Source organism: Scyliorhinus torazame, chromosome 16, assembly GCF_047496885.1.
Source record: "Scyliorhinus torazame isolate Kashiwa2021f chromosome 16, sScyTor2.1, whole genome shotgun sequence".
NCBI classification, from domain to species: domain Eukaryota; kingdom Metazoa; phylum Chordata; class Chondrichthyes; order Carcharhiniformes; family Scyliorhinidae; genus Scyliorhinus; species Scyliorhinus torazame.
This window is the reverse complement of record NC_092722.1, coordinates 1,795,191-1,810,108: the sequence shown is the minus strand read 5'-3', so window position 1 is coordinate 1,810,108 and position 14,918 is coordinate 1,795,191. Positions and strand designations below refer to the sequence as shown.

At 54.4% G+C, this 14,918-nt stretch overlaps 1 protein-coding gene across 20 annotated transcripts in view; it reads left to right on the top strand.

The window, feature by feature from the left end:
* Positions 1-14,918, top strand: part of rap1gapa (RAP1 GTPase activating protein a) — an 809,199-nt gene that overhangs the window by 686,891 nt on the left and 107,390 nt on the right. For all 20 annotated transcript variants that reach the window (XM_072477772.1, XM_072477763.1, XM_072477771.1 and 17 more), the window contains 2 exons: positions 9,776-9,854; positions 14,803-14,856. In XM_072477772.1, the coding sequence (XP_072333873.1) occupies positions 9,776-9,854; positions 14,803-14,856 (133 nt within the window). The remainder of the gene's footprint in view (positions 1-9,775; positions 9,855-14,802; positions 14,857-14,918) is intronic.

Genomic DNA, 14,918 nt, shown 5'->3' with positions numbered 1-14,918 from the left:
GAATTCTGGGGTCACTCTGACCGGGAATGCTGGGGTCACTCTTACCGGGAATGCTGGGGTCACTCTAACCGGGAATGCAGGGGTCACTCTGGGGTCACTCTAACCGGGAATGCTCGGGTCACTCTGGGGTCACTCTGACCAGGAATGCTGGGGTCACTCTGGGGTCTCTCTGACCAGGAATGCTGGGTTCACTCTGCCCGGGAATGCTGGGGTCACTATGACCGGGAATGCTGGGGTCACTCTGGGGTCACTCTGACCGGGAATGCTGGGGTCACTCTGGGGTCACTCTGACCAGGAATGCTTGGGTCACTCTGCCCGGGAATGCTGGGGTCACTGTGACCGGGAATGCTGGGGTTACTCTGACCGGGAATGCTGGGGTCACTCTGACCGGGTATGCTGGGGTCACTCTGAGGTCAATCTGACCGGGAATGCTGGGGTCACTCTGACCGGGAATGTTGGGGTCACTCTGACCGTGAATGCTGGGGTCACTCTGGTGTCACTCTAACCGGGAATGCTGGGGTTACTCTAACCGGGAATGCTGGGGTCACTCTGACCAGGAATGCTGGGGTCACTCTGGTGTCCCTCTGACCAGGAATGCTGGGGTCACTCTGCCCGGGAATGCTGGGGTCCCTCTGGGGTCACTCTGACCGGGAATGCTGGGGTCACTCTGCCCGGGAATGCTGGGGTCCCTCTGGGGTCACTCTGACCGGGAATGCTGGGGTCACTCTGTGGTCACTCTGACCGGGATTGCTGGGGTCACTCTGGGGTCACTCTGACCAGGAATGCTGGGGTCACTCAGCCCGGGAATACTGGGGTCACTCTGACCAGGAATGCTTGGGTCAGTCTGACCGGGAACGCTGGGGTCACACTGACCGGGAACCCTGGGGTCATTCTGACCGGGAATGCTGGGGTCACTGTGACCGGGAATGCTGGGGTCACTCTGACCGGGAATGCTGGGGTCACTCTGACCGGGAATGCTGGGGTCATTCTTGGGTCAATCTGACCAGGAATGCTGGGGTCACTCTGCCCGGGAATGCTGGGGTCCCTCTGGGGTCACTCTGACCGGGAATGCTGGGGTCACTCTGGGGTCACTCTGACCTGGATTGCTGGGGTCACTCTGGGGTCACTCTGACCAGGAATGCTGGGGTCACTCTGCCCGGGAATGCTGGGGTCACTGTGACCAGGAATGCTGGGGTCACTGTGACCGGGAATGCTGGTGTCACTCTGACCGGGAATGCTGGGGTCACTCTGGGGTCAATCTGACCTTGAATGCTGGGGTCACTCTGACCGGGAATGCTTGGGTCAGTCTGACCGGGAATGCTGGGGTCACACTGACCGGGAACCCTGGGGTCACTCTGACCGGGAATGCTGGGGTCACTCTGGGGTCACTCTGACCGGGAATGCTGGGGTCAATCTGACCGGGAATGCTGGGGTCACTATGCCCGGGAATGCTGGGGACACTCTGACCGGGAAAACTGGGGTCACTGTGACCGGGAATGCTGGGGTCACTCTGACCGGGAATGCTGGGGTCACTCTGTGGTCACTCTGACCGGGATTGCTTGGGTCACTCTGACCGGGAATGCTGGGGTATCTCTGGGGTCACTGTGACCGGGAATGCTGGGTTCACTCTGGGGTCACTCTGACCGGGAATGCTGGGGTCACTCTGACCGGGAATTCTGGGGTCACTCTGACCGGGAATGCTGGGGTCACTCTTACCGGGAATGCTGGGGTCACTCTAACCGGGAATGCAGGGGTCACTCTGGGGTCACTCTAACCGGGAATGCTCGGGTCACTCTGGGGTCACTCTGACCAGGAATGCTGGGGTCACTCTGGGGTCTCTCTGACCAGGAATGCTGGGTTCACTCTGCCCGGGAATGCTGGGGTCACTATGACCGGGAATGCTGGGGTCACTCTGGGGTCACTCTGACCGGGAATGCTGGGGTCACTCTGGGGTCACTCTGACCAGGAATGCTTGGGTCACTCTGCCCGGGAATGCTGGGGTCACTGTGACCGGGAATGCTGGGGTTACTCTGACCGGGAATGCTGGGGTCACTCTGACCGGGAATGCTGGGGTCACTCTGACCGGGTATGCTGGGGTCACTCTGAGGTCAATCTGACCGGGAATGCTGGGGTCACTCTGACCGGGAATGTTGGGGTCACTCTGACCGTGAATGCTGGGGTCACTCTGGTGTCACTCTAACCGGGAATGCTGGGGTTACTCTAACCGGGAATGCTGGGGTCACTCTGACCAGGAATGCTGGGGTCACTCTGGTGTCCCTCTGACCAGGAATGCTGGGGTCACTCTGCCCGGGAATGCTGGGGTCCCTCTGGGGTCACTCTGACCGGGAATGCTGGGGTCACTCTGCCCGGGAATGCTGGGGTCCCTCTGGGGTCACTCTGACCGGGAATGCTGGGGTCACTCTGTGGTCACTCTGACCGGGATTGCTGGGGTCACTCTGGGGTCACTCTGACCAGGAATGCTGGGGTCACTCAGCCCGGGAATACTGGGGTCACTCTGACCGGGAATGCTTGGGTCAGTCTGACCGGGAACGCTGGGGTCACACTGACCGGGAACCCTGGGGTCATTCTGACCGGGAATGCTGGGGTCACTGTGACCGGGAATGCTGGGGTCACTCTGACCGGGAATGCTGGGGTCACTCTGACCGGGAATGCTGGGGTCATTCTTGGGTCAATCTGACCAGGAATGCTGGGGTCACTCTGCCCGGGAATGCTGGGGTCCCTCTGGGGTCACTCTGACCGGGAATGCTGGGGTCACTCTGGGGTCACTCTGACCTGGATTGCTGGGGTCACTCTGGGGTCACTCTGACCAGGAATGCTGGGGTCACTCTGCCCGGGAATGCTGGGGTCACTGTGACCAGGAATGCTGGGGTCACTGTGACCGGGAATGCTGGTGTCACTCTGACCGGGAATGCTGGGGTCACTCTGGGGTCAATCTGACCTTGAATGCTGGGGTCACTCTGACCGGGAATGCTTGGGTCAGTCTGACCGGGAATGCTGGGGTCACACTGACCGGGAACCCTGGGGTCACTCTGACCGGGAATGCTGGGGTCACTCTGGGGTCACTCTGACCGGGAATGCTGGGGTCACTCTGACCAGGAATGCTGGGGTCACTCTACCCGGGAATTCTGGGGGCACTCTGACCGGGAATACTGGGGTCACTGTGATTGGGAATGCTGTGGTCACTCTGGGGTCACTCTGCCCGGGAATGCTGGGGCACTCTGACCGGGAATACTGGGGTCACTGTGACCAGGAATGCAGGGGTCACTCTGGGGTCACTCTGACCGGGAATGCTGGGGTCACTCTGGGGTCACTCTAACCGGGAATTCTGGTGTCACTCTGACCGGAAATGCTGTGGTCACTGTGACCGGGAATGCTGCGGTCACTCTGACCGGGAATGCTGGGGTCACTGTGACCGGGAATGCTGGGGTCACTCTGGGGTCACTGTGACCGGGAATGCTGGGGTCACTCTGGGGTCACTCTAACCGGGAATGCTGGGGTCACTCTGACCGGGAATGCTGGGGTCACTGTGACCGTGAATGCTGCGGTTACTCTGACCGGGAATGCTGGGGTCACTGTGTCCGGGAATGCTGGGATCTCTTTGACCGGGAATGCTGGAGTCACTCTGACCGGGAATGCTGGGGTCACTCTGACCGGGAATGCTGGGATCTCTTTGACCGGGAATGCTGGAGTCACTCTGACCGGGAATGCTGGGGTCACTCTGACCGGAAATGCTGGGATCTCTTTGACCGGGAATGCTGGAGTCACTCTGACCGGGAATGCTGGGGTCACTGAACGGGAAGGCTGGGGTCACTCTGACCAGGAATGCTGGGGTCACTCTGACCGGGAATGCTGGGGTCACTCTGACCGGGAATGCTGGGGTCAGTCTGACCGGGAATGCTGGTGTCACTCTGACCGTGAATACTGGGGTCACTCTGACTGGGATTGCTGGGGTCACTCTGACCGGGAATGCTGGGATCACTCTGGGGTCACTCTGACTGGGAATGCTAGGGTCACTCTGACCAGGAATTCTGGGGTCACTCTGCCCCGGAATGCTGGGGTCACTCTGACCGGGAATGTTGGGGTCACTGTGACCCGGAATGCTGGGGTCACTCTGACCGGGAATGCTGGGGTCACTCTGACCGAGAATGCTGGGGTCACTGTGACCCGGAATGCTGGGGTCACTCTGACCGGGAATGCTGGGGTCACTCTGACCGAGAATGTTGGGGTCAATCTGACCGGGAATGCTGGGGTCACTCTGACTGGGAATGCTGGGGTCACTGTGACCCGGAATGCTGGGGTCACTCTGACCGGGAATGCTGGGGTCACTCTGACCGAGAATGCTGGGGTCAATCTGACCGGGAATGCTGGGGTCACTCTGACCGGGAATCCTGGGGTCACTCTGACCGGGAATACTGGGGTCAATCTGGGGTCACTCTGACCGGGAATGCTGGGGTCACTCTGACCAGGAATGCTGGGGTCAATCTGACCAGGAATGCTGGGGTCAATCTGACCGGGAATGCTGGGGTCACTCTTACCGGGAATACTGGGGTCACTGTGACCGGGAATGCTGGGGTCACTCTGACCGGAATGCTGGGGTCACTCTGACCGGGAATGCTGGGGTCACTCTGGGGTCACTCTGACCGGGATTGCTGGGGTCACTCTGACCGGGAATGCTGGGGTCACTCTGACCGGGATTGCTGGTGTCACTCTGACCGGGAATGCTGGTGTATCTCTGGGGTCACTGTGACCGGGAATGCTAGGGTCACTCTGACCGGGAATTCTGGGGTCACTCTGACCGGGAATGCTGGGGTTACTCTGACCGGGAATGCTGGGGTCACTCTGGGGTCACTCTTACCGGGAATGGTGGTGTCACTCTGACCGGGAATTCTGGGGTTACTCTGACCGGGAATGCTGGGGTCACTCTGGGGTCACTCTAACCGGGAATGCTGGGGTCACTCTGGGGTCACTCTAACCGGGAATGCTGGGGTCACTCTGGGGTCACTCTGACCAGGAATGCTGGGGTCACTCTGGGGTCACTCTGACCGGGAATGCTGGGGTCACTCTGGGGTCACTCTGACCGGGAATGCTGGGGTCACTCTGAGGTCAATCTGACCGGGAATGTTGGGGTCACTCTGACCGGGAATCCTGGGGTCACTCTGACCGTGAATGCTGGGGTCACTCTGGTGTCACTCTAACCGGGAATGCTGGGGTTACTCTAACCGGGAATGCTGGGGTCACTCTGACCAGGAATGCTGGGGTCACTCTGGTGTCCCTCTGACCAGGAATGCTGGGGTCACTCTGCCCGGGAATGCTGGGGTCCCTCTGGGTTCACTCTGACCGGGAATGCTGGGGTCACTCTGTGGTCACTCTGACCGGGATTGCTGGGGTCACTCTGGGGTCACTCTGACCAGGAATGCTGGGGTCACTCAGCCCGGGAATGCTGGGGTCACTGTGACCGGGAATGCTGGTGGCACTCTGACTGGGAATGCTGGGGTCACTCTGACCGGGAATGCTGGGGTCACTCTGACCGGGAATGCTGCGGTCATTCTGGGGTCAATCTGACCGGGAATACTGGGGTCACTCTGACCGGGAATGCTTGGGTCAGTCTGACCGGGAACGCTGGGGTCACACTGACCGGGAACCCTGGGGTCATTCTGACCGGGAATGCTGGGGTCACTGTGACCGGGAATGCTGGGGTCACTCTGACCGGGAATGCTGGGGTCACTCTGACCGGGAATGCTGGGGTCATTCTTGGGTCAATCTGACCAGGAATGCTGGGGTCACTCTGCCCGGGAATGCTGGGGTTCCTCTGGGGTCACTCTGACCGGGAATGCTGGGGTCACTCTGGGGTCACTCTGACCTGGATTGCTGGGGTCACTCTGGGGTCACTCTGACCAGGAATGCTGGGGTCACTCTGCCCGGGAATGCTGGGGTCACTGTGACCAGGAATGCTGGGGTCACTGTGACCGGGAATGCTGGTGTCACTCTGACCGGGAATGCTGGGGTCACTCTGGGGTCAATCTGACCTTGAATGCTGGGGTCAATCTGACCTTGAATGCTGTGGTCACTCTGACCGGGAATGCTTGGGTCAGTCTGACCGGGAATGCTGGGGTCACTCTGACCGGGAATGCTGGGGTCACTCTGGGGTCACTCTGACCGGGAATGCTGGGGTCACTCTGACCAGGAATGCTGGGGTCAATCTGACCTGGAATGCTGGGGTCACTCTACCCGGGAATTCTGGGGTCACTCTGACCGGGAATACTGGGGTCACTGTGATTGGGAATGCTGTGGTCACTCTGGGGTCACTCTGCCCGGGAATGCTGGGGCACTCTGACCGGGAATACTGGGGTCACTGTGACCAGGAATGCAGGGGTCACTCTGGGGTCACACTGACCGGGAATGCTGGGGTCACTCTGGGGTCACTCTAACCGGGAATGCTGGTGTCACTCTGACCGGAAATGCTGTGGTCACTGTGACCGGGAATGCTGCGGTCACTCTGACCGGGAATGCTGGGGTCACTGTGACCGGGAATGCTGGGGTCACTCTGGGGTCACTGTGACCGGGAATGCTGGGGTCACTCTGGGGTCACTCTAACCGGGAATGCTGGGGTCACTCTGACCGGGAATGCTGGGGTCACTGTGACCGTGAATGCTGCGGTTACTCTGACCGGGAATGCTGGGGTCACTGTGTCCGGGAATGCTGGGATCTCTTTGACCGGGAATGCTGGAGTCACTCTGACCGGGAATGCTGGGGTCACTCTGACCGGGAATGCTGGGATCTCTTTGACCGGGAATGCTGGAGTCACTCTGACCGGGAATGCTGGGGTCACTCTGACCGGAAATGCTGGGATCTCTTTGACCGGGAATGCTGGAGTCACTCTGACCGGGAATGCTGGGGTCACTGAACGGGAAGGCTGGGGTCACTCTGACCAGGAATGCTGGGGTCACTCTGACCGGGAATGCTGGGGTCACTCTGACCGGGAATGCTGGGGTCAGTCTGACCGGGAATGCTGGTGTCACTCTGACCGTGAATACTGGGGTCACTCTGACTGGGATTGCTGGGGTCACTCTGACCGGGAATGCTGGGATCACTCTGGGGTCACTCTGACTGGGAATGCTAGGGTCACTCTGACCATGAATGCTGGGGTCACTCTGCCCCGGAATGCTGGGGTCACTCTGACCGGGAATGTTGGGGTCACTGTGACCCGGAATGCTGGGGTCACTCTGACCGGGAATGCTGGGGTCACTCTGACCGAGAATGCTGGGGTCACTGTGACCCGGAATGCTGGGGTCACTCTGACCGGGAATGCTGGGGTCACTCTGACCGAGAATGCTGGGGTCAATCTGACCGGGAATGCTGGGGTCACTCTGACCGGGAATGCTGGGGTCACTGTGACCCGGAATGCTGGGGTCACTCTGACCGGGAATGCTGGGGTCACTCTGACCGAGAATGCTGGGGTCAATCTGACCGGGAATGCTGGGGTCACTCTGACCGGGAATACTGGGGTCAATCTGGGGTCACTCTGACCGGGAATGCTGGGGTCACTCTGACCAGGAATGCTGGGGTCAATCTGACCAGGAATGCTGGGGTCAATCTGACCGGGAATGCTGGGGTCACTCTTACCGGGAATACTGGGGTCACTGTGACCGGGAATGCTGGGGTCACTCTGACCGGAATGCTGGGGTCACTCTGACCGGGAATGCTGGGGTCACTCTGGGGTCACTCTGACCGGGATTGCTGGGGTCACTCTGACCGGGAATGCTGGGGTCACTCTGACCGGGATTGCTGGTGTCACTCTGACCGGGAATGCTGGGGTATCTCTGGGGTCACTGTGACCGGGAATGCTAGGGTCACTCTGACCGGGAATTCTGGGGTCACTCTGACCGGGAATGCTGGGGTTACTCTGACCGGGAATGCTGGGGTCACTCTGGGGTCACTCTTACCGGGAATGGTGGTGTCACTCTGACCGGGAATTCTGGGGTTACTCTGACCGGGAATGCTGGGGTCACTCTGGGGTCACTCTAACCGGGAATGCTGGGGTCACTCTGCGGTCACTCTAACCGGGAATGCTGGGGTCACTCTGGGGTTACTCTGACCGGGAATACTGGGGTCAATCTGGGGTCACTCTGACCGGGAATGCTGGGGTCACTCTGACCAGGAATGCTGGGGTCAATCTGACCAGGAATGCTGGGGTCACTCTGGGGTCACTCTGACCGGAATGCTGGGGTCACTCTGACCGGAATGCTGGGGTCACTCTGACCGGGAATGCTGGGGTCACTCTGTGGTCACTCTGACCGGGATTGCTGGGGTCACTCTGACCGGGAATGCTGGGGTCACTCTGACCGGGATTGCTGGTGTCACTCTGACCGGGAATGCTGGGGTATCTCTGGGGTCACTGTGACCGGGAATGCTAGGGTCACTCTGACCGGGAATGCTGGGGTCACTCTGACCGGGAATGCTGGGGTCACTCTGACCGGGAATGCTGGGGTCACTCTGACCGGGAATGCTGGGGTCACTCTGGGGTCACTCTTACCGGGAATGGTGGTGTCACTCTGACCGGGAATTCTGGGGTTACTCTGACCGGGAATGCTGGGGTCACTCTGGGGTCACTCTAACCGGGAATGCTGGGGTCACTCTGGGGTCACTCTAACCGGGAATGCTGGGGTCACTCTGGGGTCACTCTGACCAGGAATGCTGGGGTCACTCTGGGGTCACTCTGACCGGGAATGCTGGGGTCACTCTGGGGTCACTCTGACCGGGAATGCTGGCGTCACTCTGGGGTCACTCTGACCAGGAATGCTGGGGTCACTCTGCCCGGGAATGCTGGGGTCACTCTGACCGGGAATGCTGGTGTCACTCTGACCGGGAATGCTGGGGTCACTCTGACCGGGAATGCTGGGGTCACTCTGGGGTCAATCTGACCGGGAATGCTTGGGTCACTCTGACCGGGAATGCTCGGGTCAGTCTGACCGGGAATCCTGGGGTCACTCTGACCGGGAATGCTGGGGTCATTCTGGGGTCACTCTAACTGGGAATGCTGGGGTCACTCTGGGGTCACTCTAACCGGGAATGCTGGGGTCATTCTGGGGTCACTCTGACCAGGAATGCTGGGGTCACTCTGGGGTCTCTCTGACCAGGAATGCTGGGGTCACTCTGCCCGGGAATGCTGGGGTCACTCTGACCGGGAATGCTGGGGTCACTCTGGGGTCACTCTGACCGGGAATGCTGGGGTCACTCTGACCGGGAATGCCGGGGTCACTCTAACCCGAAATGCTGCGGTCTCTTTCTGCCCGAATTCTAATGTTGTTCTATACAGTGAAGTGTCTTCATAGTTAGAATTCCTGTTGTTTGGAAAGTTTCTAGCTATTTCCCTTACTGTGTAAAGTGGGAAAATAGTGTTGGCTCCAATTCAGCCATGAATCTGAGGAGTTGAGTGATTGATAATCAGTGTCGTTGGCTTTACTCATCATTGGCACTCGTTACCGCAATAAAATAGCCACACACTGCTGTCCCAACCTTTTACAATGGCTGTTGCCTTATTCTTCATATATATAACAGTTGAACTGATTTCAAGCCAATTATTGGTTTTAGAAAATGTATTAAATCATTTTATAATGAGCACATTCATTTTTTTTGCCTGAAGCCTTAATTAAAAAGTGTTTGGCAAAATAGTTCTGCTTTGTTTGGAAACATAAAGAGAATGATATTAATCATCCTGTGTGTATTTTTATTAATTTTAATATTTTCTCCATAGAACCAAATACAAAACCTATCAGGATGTGATTCCCATATCTTGTCTGACTGAATTCCCTAATGTGGTTCAAATGGCAAAGGTGTGTAAATACTCTTTTGTCTTTCTTTAGACATAATCATGTTTCTCCTGGGTAAATGTTTTGATGGAGTAAACACTGTCGATAATAAACGATGTCAGTTTGCTGTCCCCAAAATGGCTGCCGGCTAGGAACTGGTAAACCTCAGAGCCGTGGTCGTGCACGGCAGCATAGTGGTTAGCACAATTGCTTCACAGCTCCAGGGTCCCAGGTTCGATTCCGGCTTGGGTCACTGTCTGTGCGAAGTCGGTACGTTCTCCCCGTGTCTGCGTGGGTTCCCTCCGGGTGCTCCGGTTTCCTCCCTCAGTCCAAAGATGTGCAGGTTAGGTGGATTGGCCATGATAAATTGTCCTTAGTGTCCAAGATTGCCTTTAGTGTTGGGTGGGGTTACTGGTTTATGGGGATAGGGTGGGGGTGTGGGTTTGGATAGTGTGCTAGTGGTAATACCAGGTATTGCGGTACCTGAGAGGTGGATGACCATTGGTTAGACCCAGGAGTCTACCATTGGCTGATTACATAGCTCCGCCCTGAGAGGCGGAGTATAAGAACCAATGCCGTCCCAGCAGCCTTCACTTTCTGTATCGAAGCTGCTGGGGAAGAGTTCTAGCAGATTAAAGCCTTCAGTTATGACTCACCTTGTCTTGAGATTAATTGATTGCGCATCAGTGCTCTTTCCAAGAGCTGGTGCAGACTCGATGGGCCGAATGGTCTCCTTGTGCACTGTAAATTCTATGAAAAAGTCACCAGGGCCAAGTTGGTACGATGCAGAAATTGAGAGTTGCTGCACTCGTCCAGGCAGGTTGAGAGTTTTCCAACACACCCCCGGCTGGTTCCCTGTAAATGGTGGACAAACATTGATTGCTTTGATCTCCCTACTTTCCCCGGTTTTTACACTGTCAGTTTATAAAGGAGAAAAAAATTAGAGAGAGATCGATGGGTACAAGCAAAGGTTTTCAGTTTTTAACACAATAGAATCCATCCTTCCAAATGGGGCCGGGCGAGGGGGCTATTGTCATTATCCTCGCAATCCAGAGTAACACCGTAATGCTGTGGGGACCTGGGTTCAAATCGCACCGTGACAGATGGTGAAATTTAATGAATATCTGGAATGAAAAGATGACAATGAAACCATTGTTAATTGACGTAAAAACCCATCTGGGTGACTATTTGCCGCCTTTACCTGGCCTGGCTTACATACGACTCCAGCAGTGTGATTGGCTCTTCACTGTGCTCTGAAATTGTCCAGCAAGCCTCTCAATTGTATCAAACCACAAAAAGGTTTGAAAGGAAGGAAACCGTGCGGACCACGCAGCATCAGCCTAGGCACCAGAAACGGCACTAGCAAACCCAGCCCTGTCAACCTGGAAACCAGCTGGGAGAGCTTTCTTACAGACTAGTCAAGCAACAACTTCCACATGGAATCATACTTTACTGATGATGACCCAGGCATCATCATCATCATCCCTGGATATGTCCTGTCCCACTAGCAAGACAGAGCCAGCAGAGGTGGTGGCACGGTGGTATACAGTCAGGAGGGAGTTTCCCTGGGTCCTCGGTACAACCCCCTTCAGCTGCTTCATCAGTGGCACTCCTTCCATCGTAAGCTCAGAAGTGGAGATGTTCATTGATGATTGCACCATGTTCAGCACCATTCATGTCTCGTCAAATAATAAAGCAATCTGTGTCCATATCCAGCAAACTCTGGATCACAAACAGGCTTGGGATGACCAATGGTCAATAACATTCACACCACACAAGTGCCAGGCAATGACCATCTTCAACAAAAGAGAATCTAACTATTGTCCTTTGACATTCCGTGGAATTACCATCGCTGAATCTCCCACGATCGATGTCCGGGGGTTACCATTGATCAGAAACTGAACTGGACGAACCATGTAAATACTATGGCTACAAAAGCAGATCAGAGGCTAGGAATCCTGCAGCAAGTAACTCCCCTCCCGACTCCCCAAAGCCAGTCCACCATCTGCAAGGCACAAGTCAGGAGTGTGATGGAACACTCTCCACTTGCCTGGATGAGCACAGCTCCAACAACACTCAAGAAGCTCAACACCATCCAGGACAAAGCAGCCTGCATAATTGACACTCCATCCACCAACGTAACTCCCACCACCACTGACACACAGTAGCTGCAATGTGTATTTACAAGATGTACTGTATGAACTCATCAAGGTTTCTGAAACAGCACCTTCCAAATCCATGTCCACTACCATCTAAAAGGACAAGAGCAGCAGATACTGGGAACCCCACCACCTGGAGGTTCCCCTCCAAGTCACTCACCACCCTGACTTCGAAATATATCGACGTTCCTTCACTGTCGCTGGAGCAACATCCTGGAATCCCTCCCTAACAGCACTGTGGGTGTACCTACACCACATGGACTGCAGTGGTTTGAGAAGGCAGCCCACCACCACCTTCTGAAGGACAATTCGGGATGGGTAATAAACGCTGGCCTGACCAGCGACGCCCACACCCCACAAATGAAAATAACTCTTCCCAGAGGTGTGTGGTATTAATACCAGTTCCAATTCTAGATTAAAGAGATCAAAGGGGACTTGTCTCTACCTGTTTTTCTGAAGCTTGCCTTTATATGTACTGAGCTTTCTCACAATATTCCGTAAGGGAACGACAAACCGCTGTTACATTTTGTGTTAATCTTGGATGATTGGTTGTGCTCCATATTTTGCTTTGTTAGAAAATGTTTTTGCTCTCAGCCAAATATATAGTATACTTGAAATTGATTCAGCCTTCGACTGGGTGCCAGAAGAAATGTTGTCATTCCAGCTTTTCTCCTGCTGAAGTAAACCCACAGGAATTGTGTAGCAAACAGTCCAAAGCTGAATCTGAAGAGCAGAAACTTTTATTGCTGATGGCAGTTACTTAATTAGTTCAATTGTCATCTTACCCCATTCTTCAAAAAACAAATAGCGGAATCTTAAGAAATACATTTGAACTATTATTAGACGAGCCTGTAAAGTTTTAGAAATTCCCACTTTTAAGTTCTTCCCCTTGGTTTTCTGAAGACAGAATAGGATTTTCAGTAATGTTGAAAGAGAGAGAGAGAAAATCCCTCAGACTACCCTGGGGGAGGGTTGGAGCTTTAGAGGGACTGGACCTCTTAAGGTCAGGAAACTGGAAATTCTTAATGTGATGTGGGGTATCAGAGGATGGGACTGGACCAGGGGAAAGAGAATAGAGTCAAGATGGGAAGAAATGAGTTCAGTGGGGCAGGAACATGCAGAAAGGATGGGTCTACCAGGGCAGTCCTAGTTGTGTATTTTGGAAGGAGGTGAAAGCAGGGTGTCCGTCATTGGGAGACTATAAAGTTGGAGGCTGTGGAGGGAAGAGGTTCACAGCAGATGAGATCAGTGACAGTCCTAGAAACAATAACTTGATGTTTGGTGGTGGGGTCATGATGCAGGGGGAGGTAGGAGGAAGTGCCTGAGAGTTGGCACTCAGCCTCTGTGGGATCGAGGTCACTAAGCCAGAGAACAAAAACACTCCCGTGTCACCCCCCCCCCTTGTCAGAATGCGAGTGAGAGAACAGAGCGCAGCAAGTTCAGAGAGAAACAGGTTAGAGTGGGTCTTCAGGAGTCAACGTTGACTTCAATAACCTCAGACCATGAACTTTGGCCTCCATTTTTGATTTTGTTTTGCTAAGTGCATCTTGTTTTTGCTTTTAGACAGCTGCCGTTTATTCTGCTATTGACACCTATTCTGGACCTATGATTTGTTTCTTTATTGCAACCAGAATGAGAGGTCACGGATGTAGGTTGAGAGGCGGTAGATTTGGAACTGAGATGAGGAGGAACTACTTCTCGCAGAGGGGGTGAATTAGTGGAACTTGCTGCCCCACAGTGCAGTGGAATCTGAGCCTTTAAATAGTTTCAATAAGGAGATAAATATATTTCTGATTTTATAAAAAGAGTAGGAGGGAACAGGTAAGGAGGTGGATTTGAGAGCAGGAAGAGATTAGCCAGGATCTGATTGAATGGCGGAACAGGCTTAAAGGGCTGAATTCCCCACTTCTGCTCCTAATTTCTATGTTCCTAACCATTACCACTCCCATTGCCTCCTCTTCCATGACATCTTTGTCATTTAATCTCTCCCACCCTTTTACCTACCCCTGACCTTCCCTTTTTCTTCCACCCAATCCTCCCCCTTTTTACAACAGCATTACACCCATCGCTGCCGCAGAGTTTTTTTCCACACTCTCTGTTTTTATTATAAAAGAAACCAACCTTTTGCAGTGTTACAAGTCATTTCTATCAAATCTCATGAATGCATTTCAAATACTTATCCAAAGAATGAAATGGCTTGAGATTGAAGTCGCCTAACGAATAGCAACTCCCATCTGTTAAATATCATCACTGACTTGGGTCTGTATTATCTCTCGTTTCACTCTTGTAGTAGCTAGCCCCTTTCTCTCTCTGCCCTCCTTTCACTTTCCAACCACTCCCCACCTCTCCCTATCTCACCCCTGCAGGAAATGCAACCAGGCAAACTGAATGTGTGTCTGACCTTGCCCCCCTCAGGCTGTACCACCCTCCAGGTGCAGCCGAGCTGGGGAATGGCCTCTGGAGCCAGCCTCCTCGTGTTTACCTTGTCGTATTTTATTCTCATTAATTTTCCTCTTTGAACATTTGTCAAATTCCTTCTTCCTCATTGGTCTAGGAGGGCTTCCCAAGTGGCGAGGGACTAAAGGATGTTTGTTGAACCTGAGTTGGGGCCACAGGAAATCAAAGCTGCCTGAGAGGGAGCAGAGATTCCAACATCTCCCGTTGCAGTGTGAAAAGGAGAAAACAAACTCCAGATCTCGGACTATTTGGGAGACCTGGCACATAGTTTAATAATTCTCACTGCAGGAGGATTCCTGCTGTTGCTGATCACTGAACGAAATGCGTGAAATAATCTTTTGTCCCTCTATTTGTAGCTGGTTTGTGAAGAAGTAAATGTGGATCGTTTCTACCCAGTTTTATATCCTAAGGTAGGTGTCAGCTACAGTTTCCAATTCCTTTCATTCCTCTGATCTACCTTTCATCATCTCAT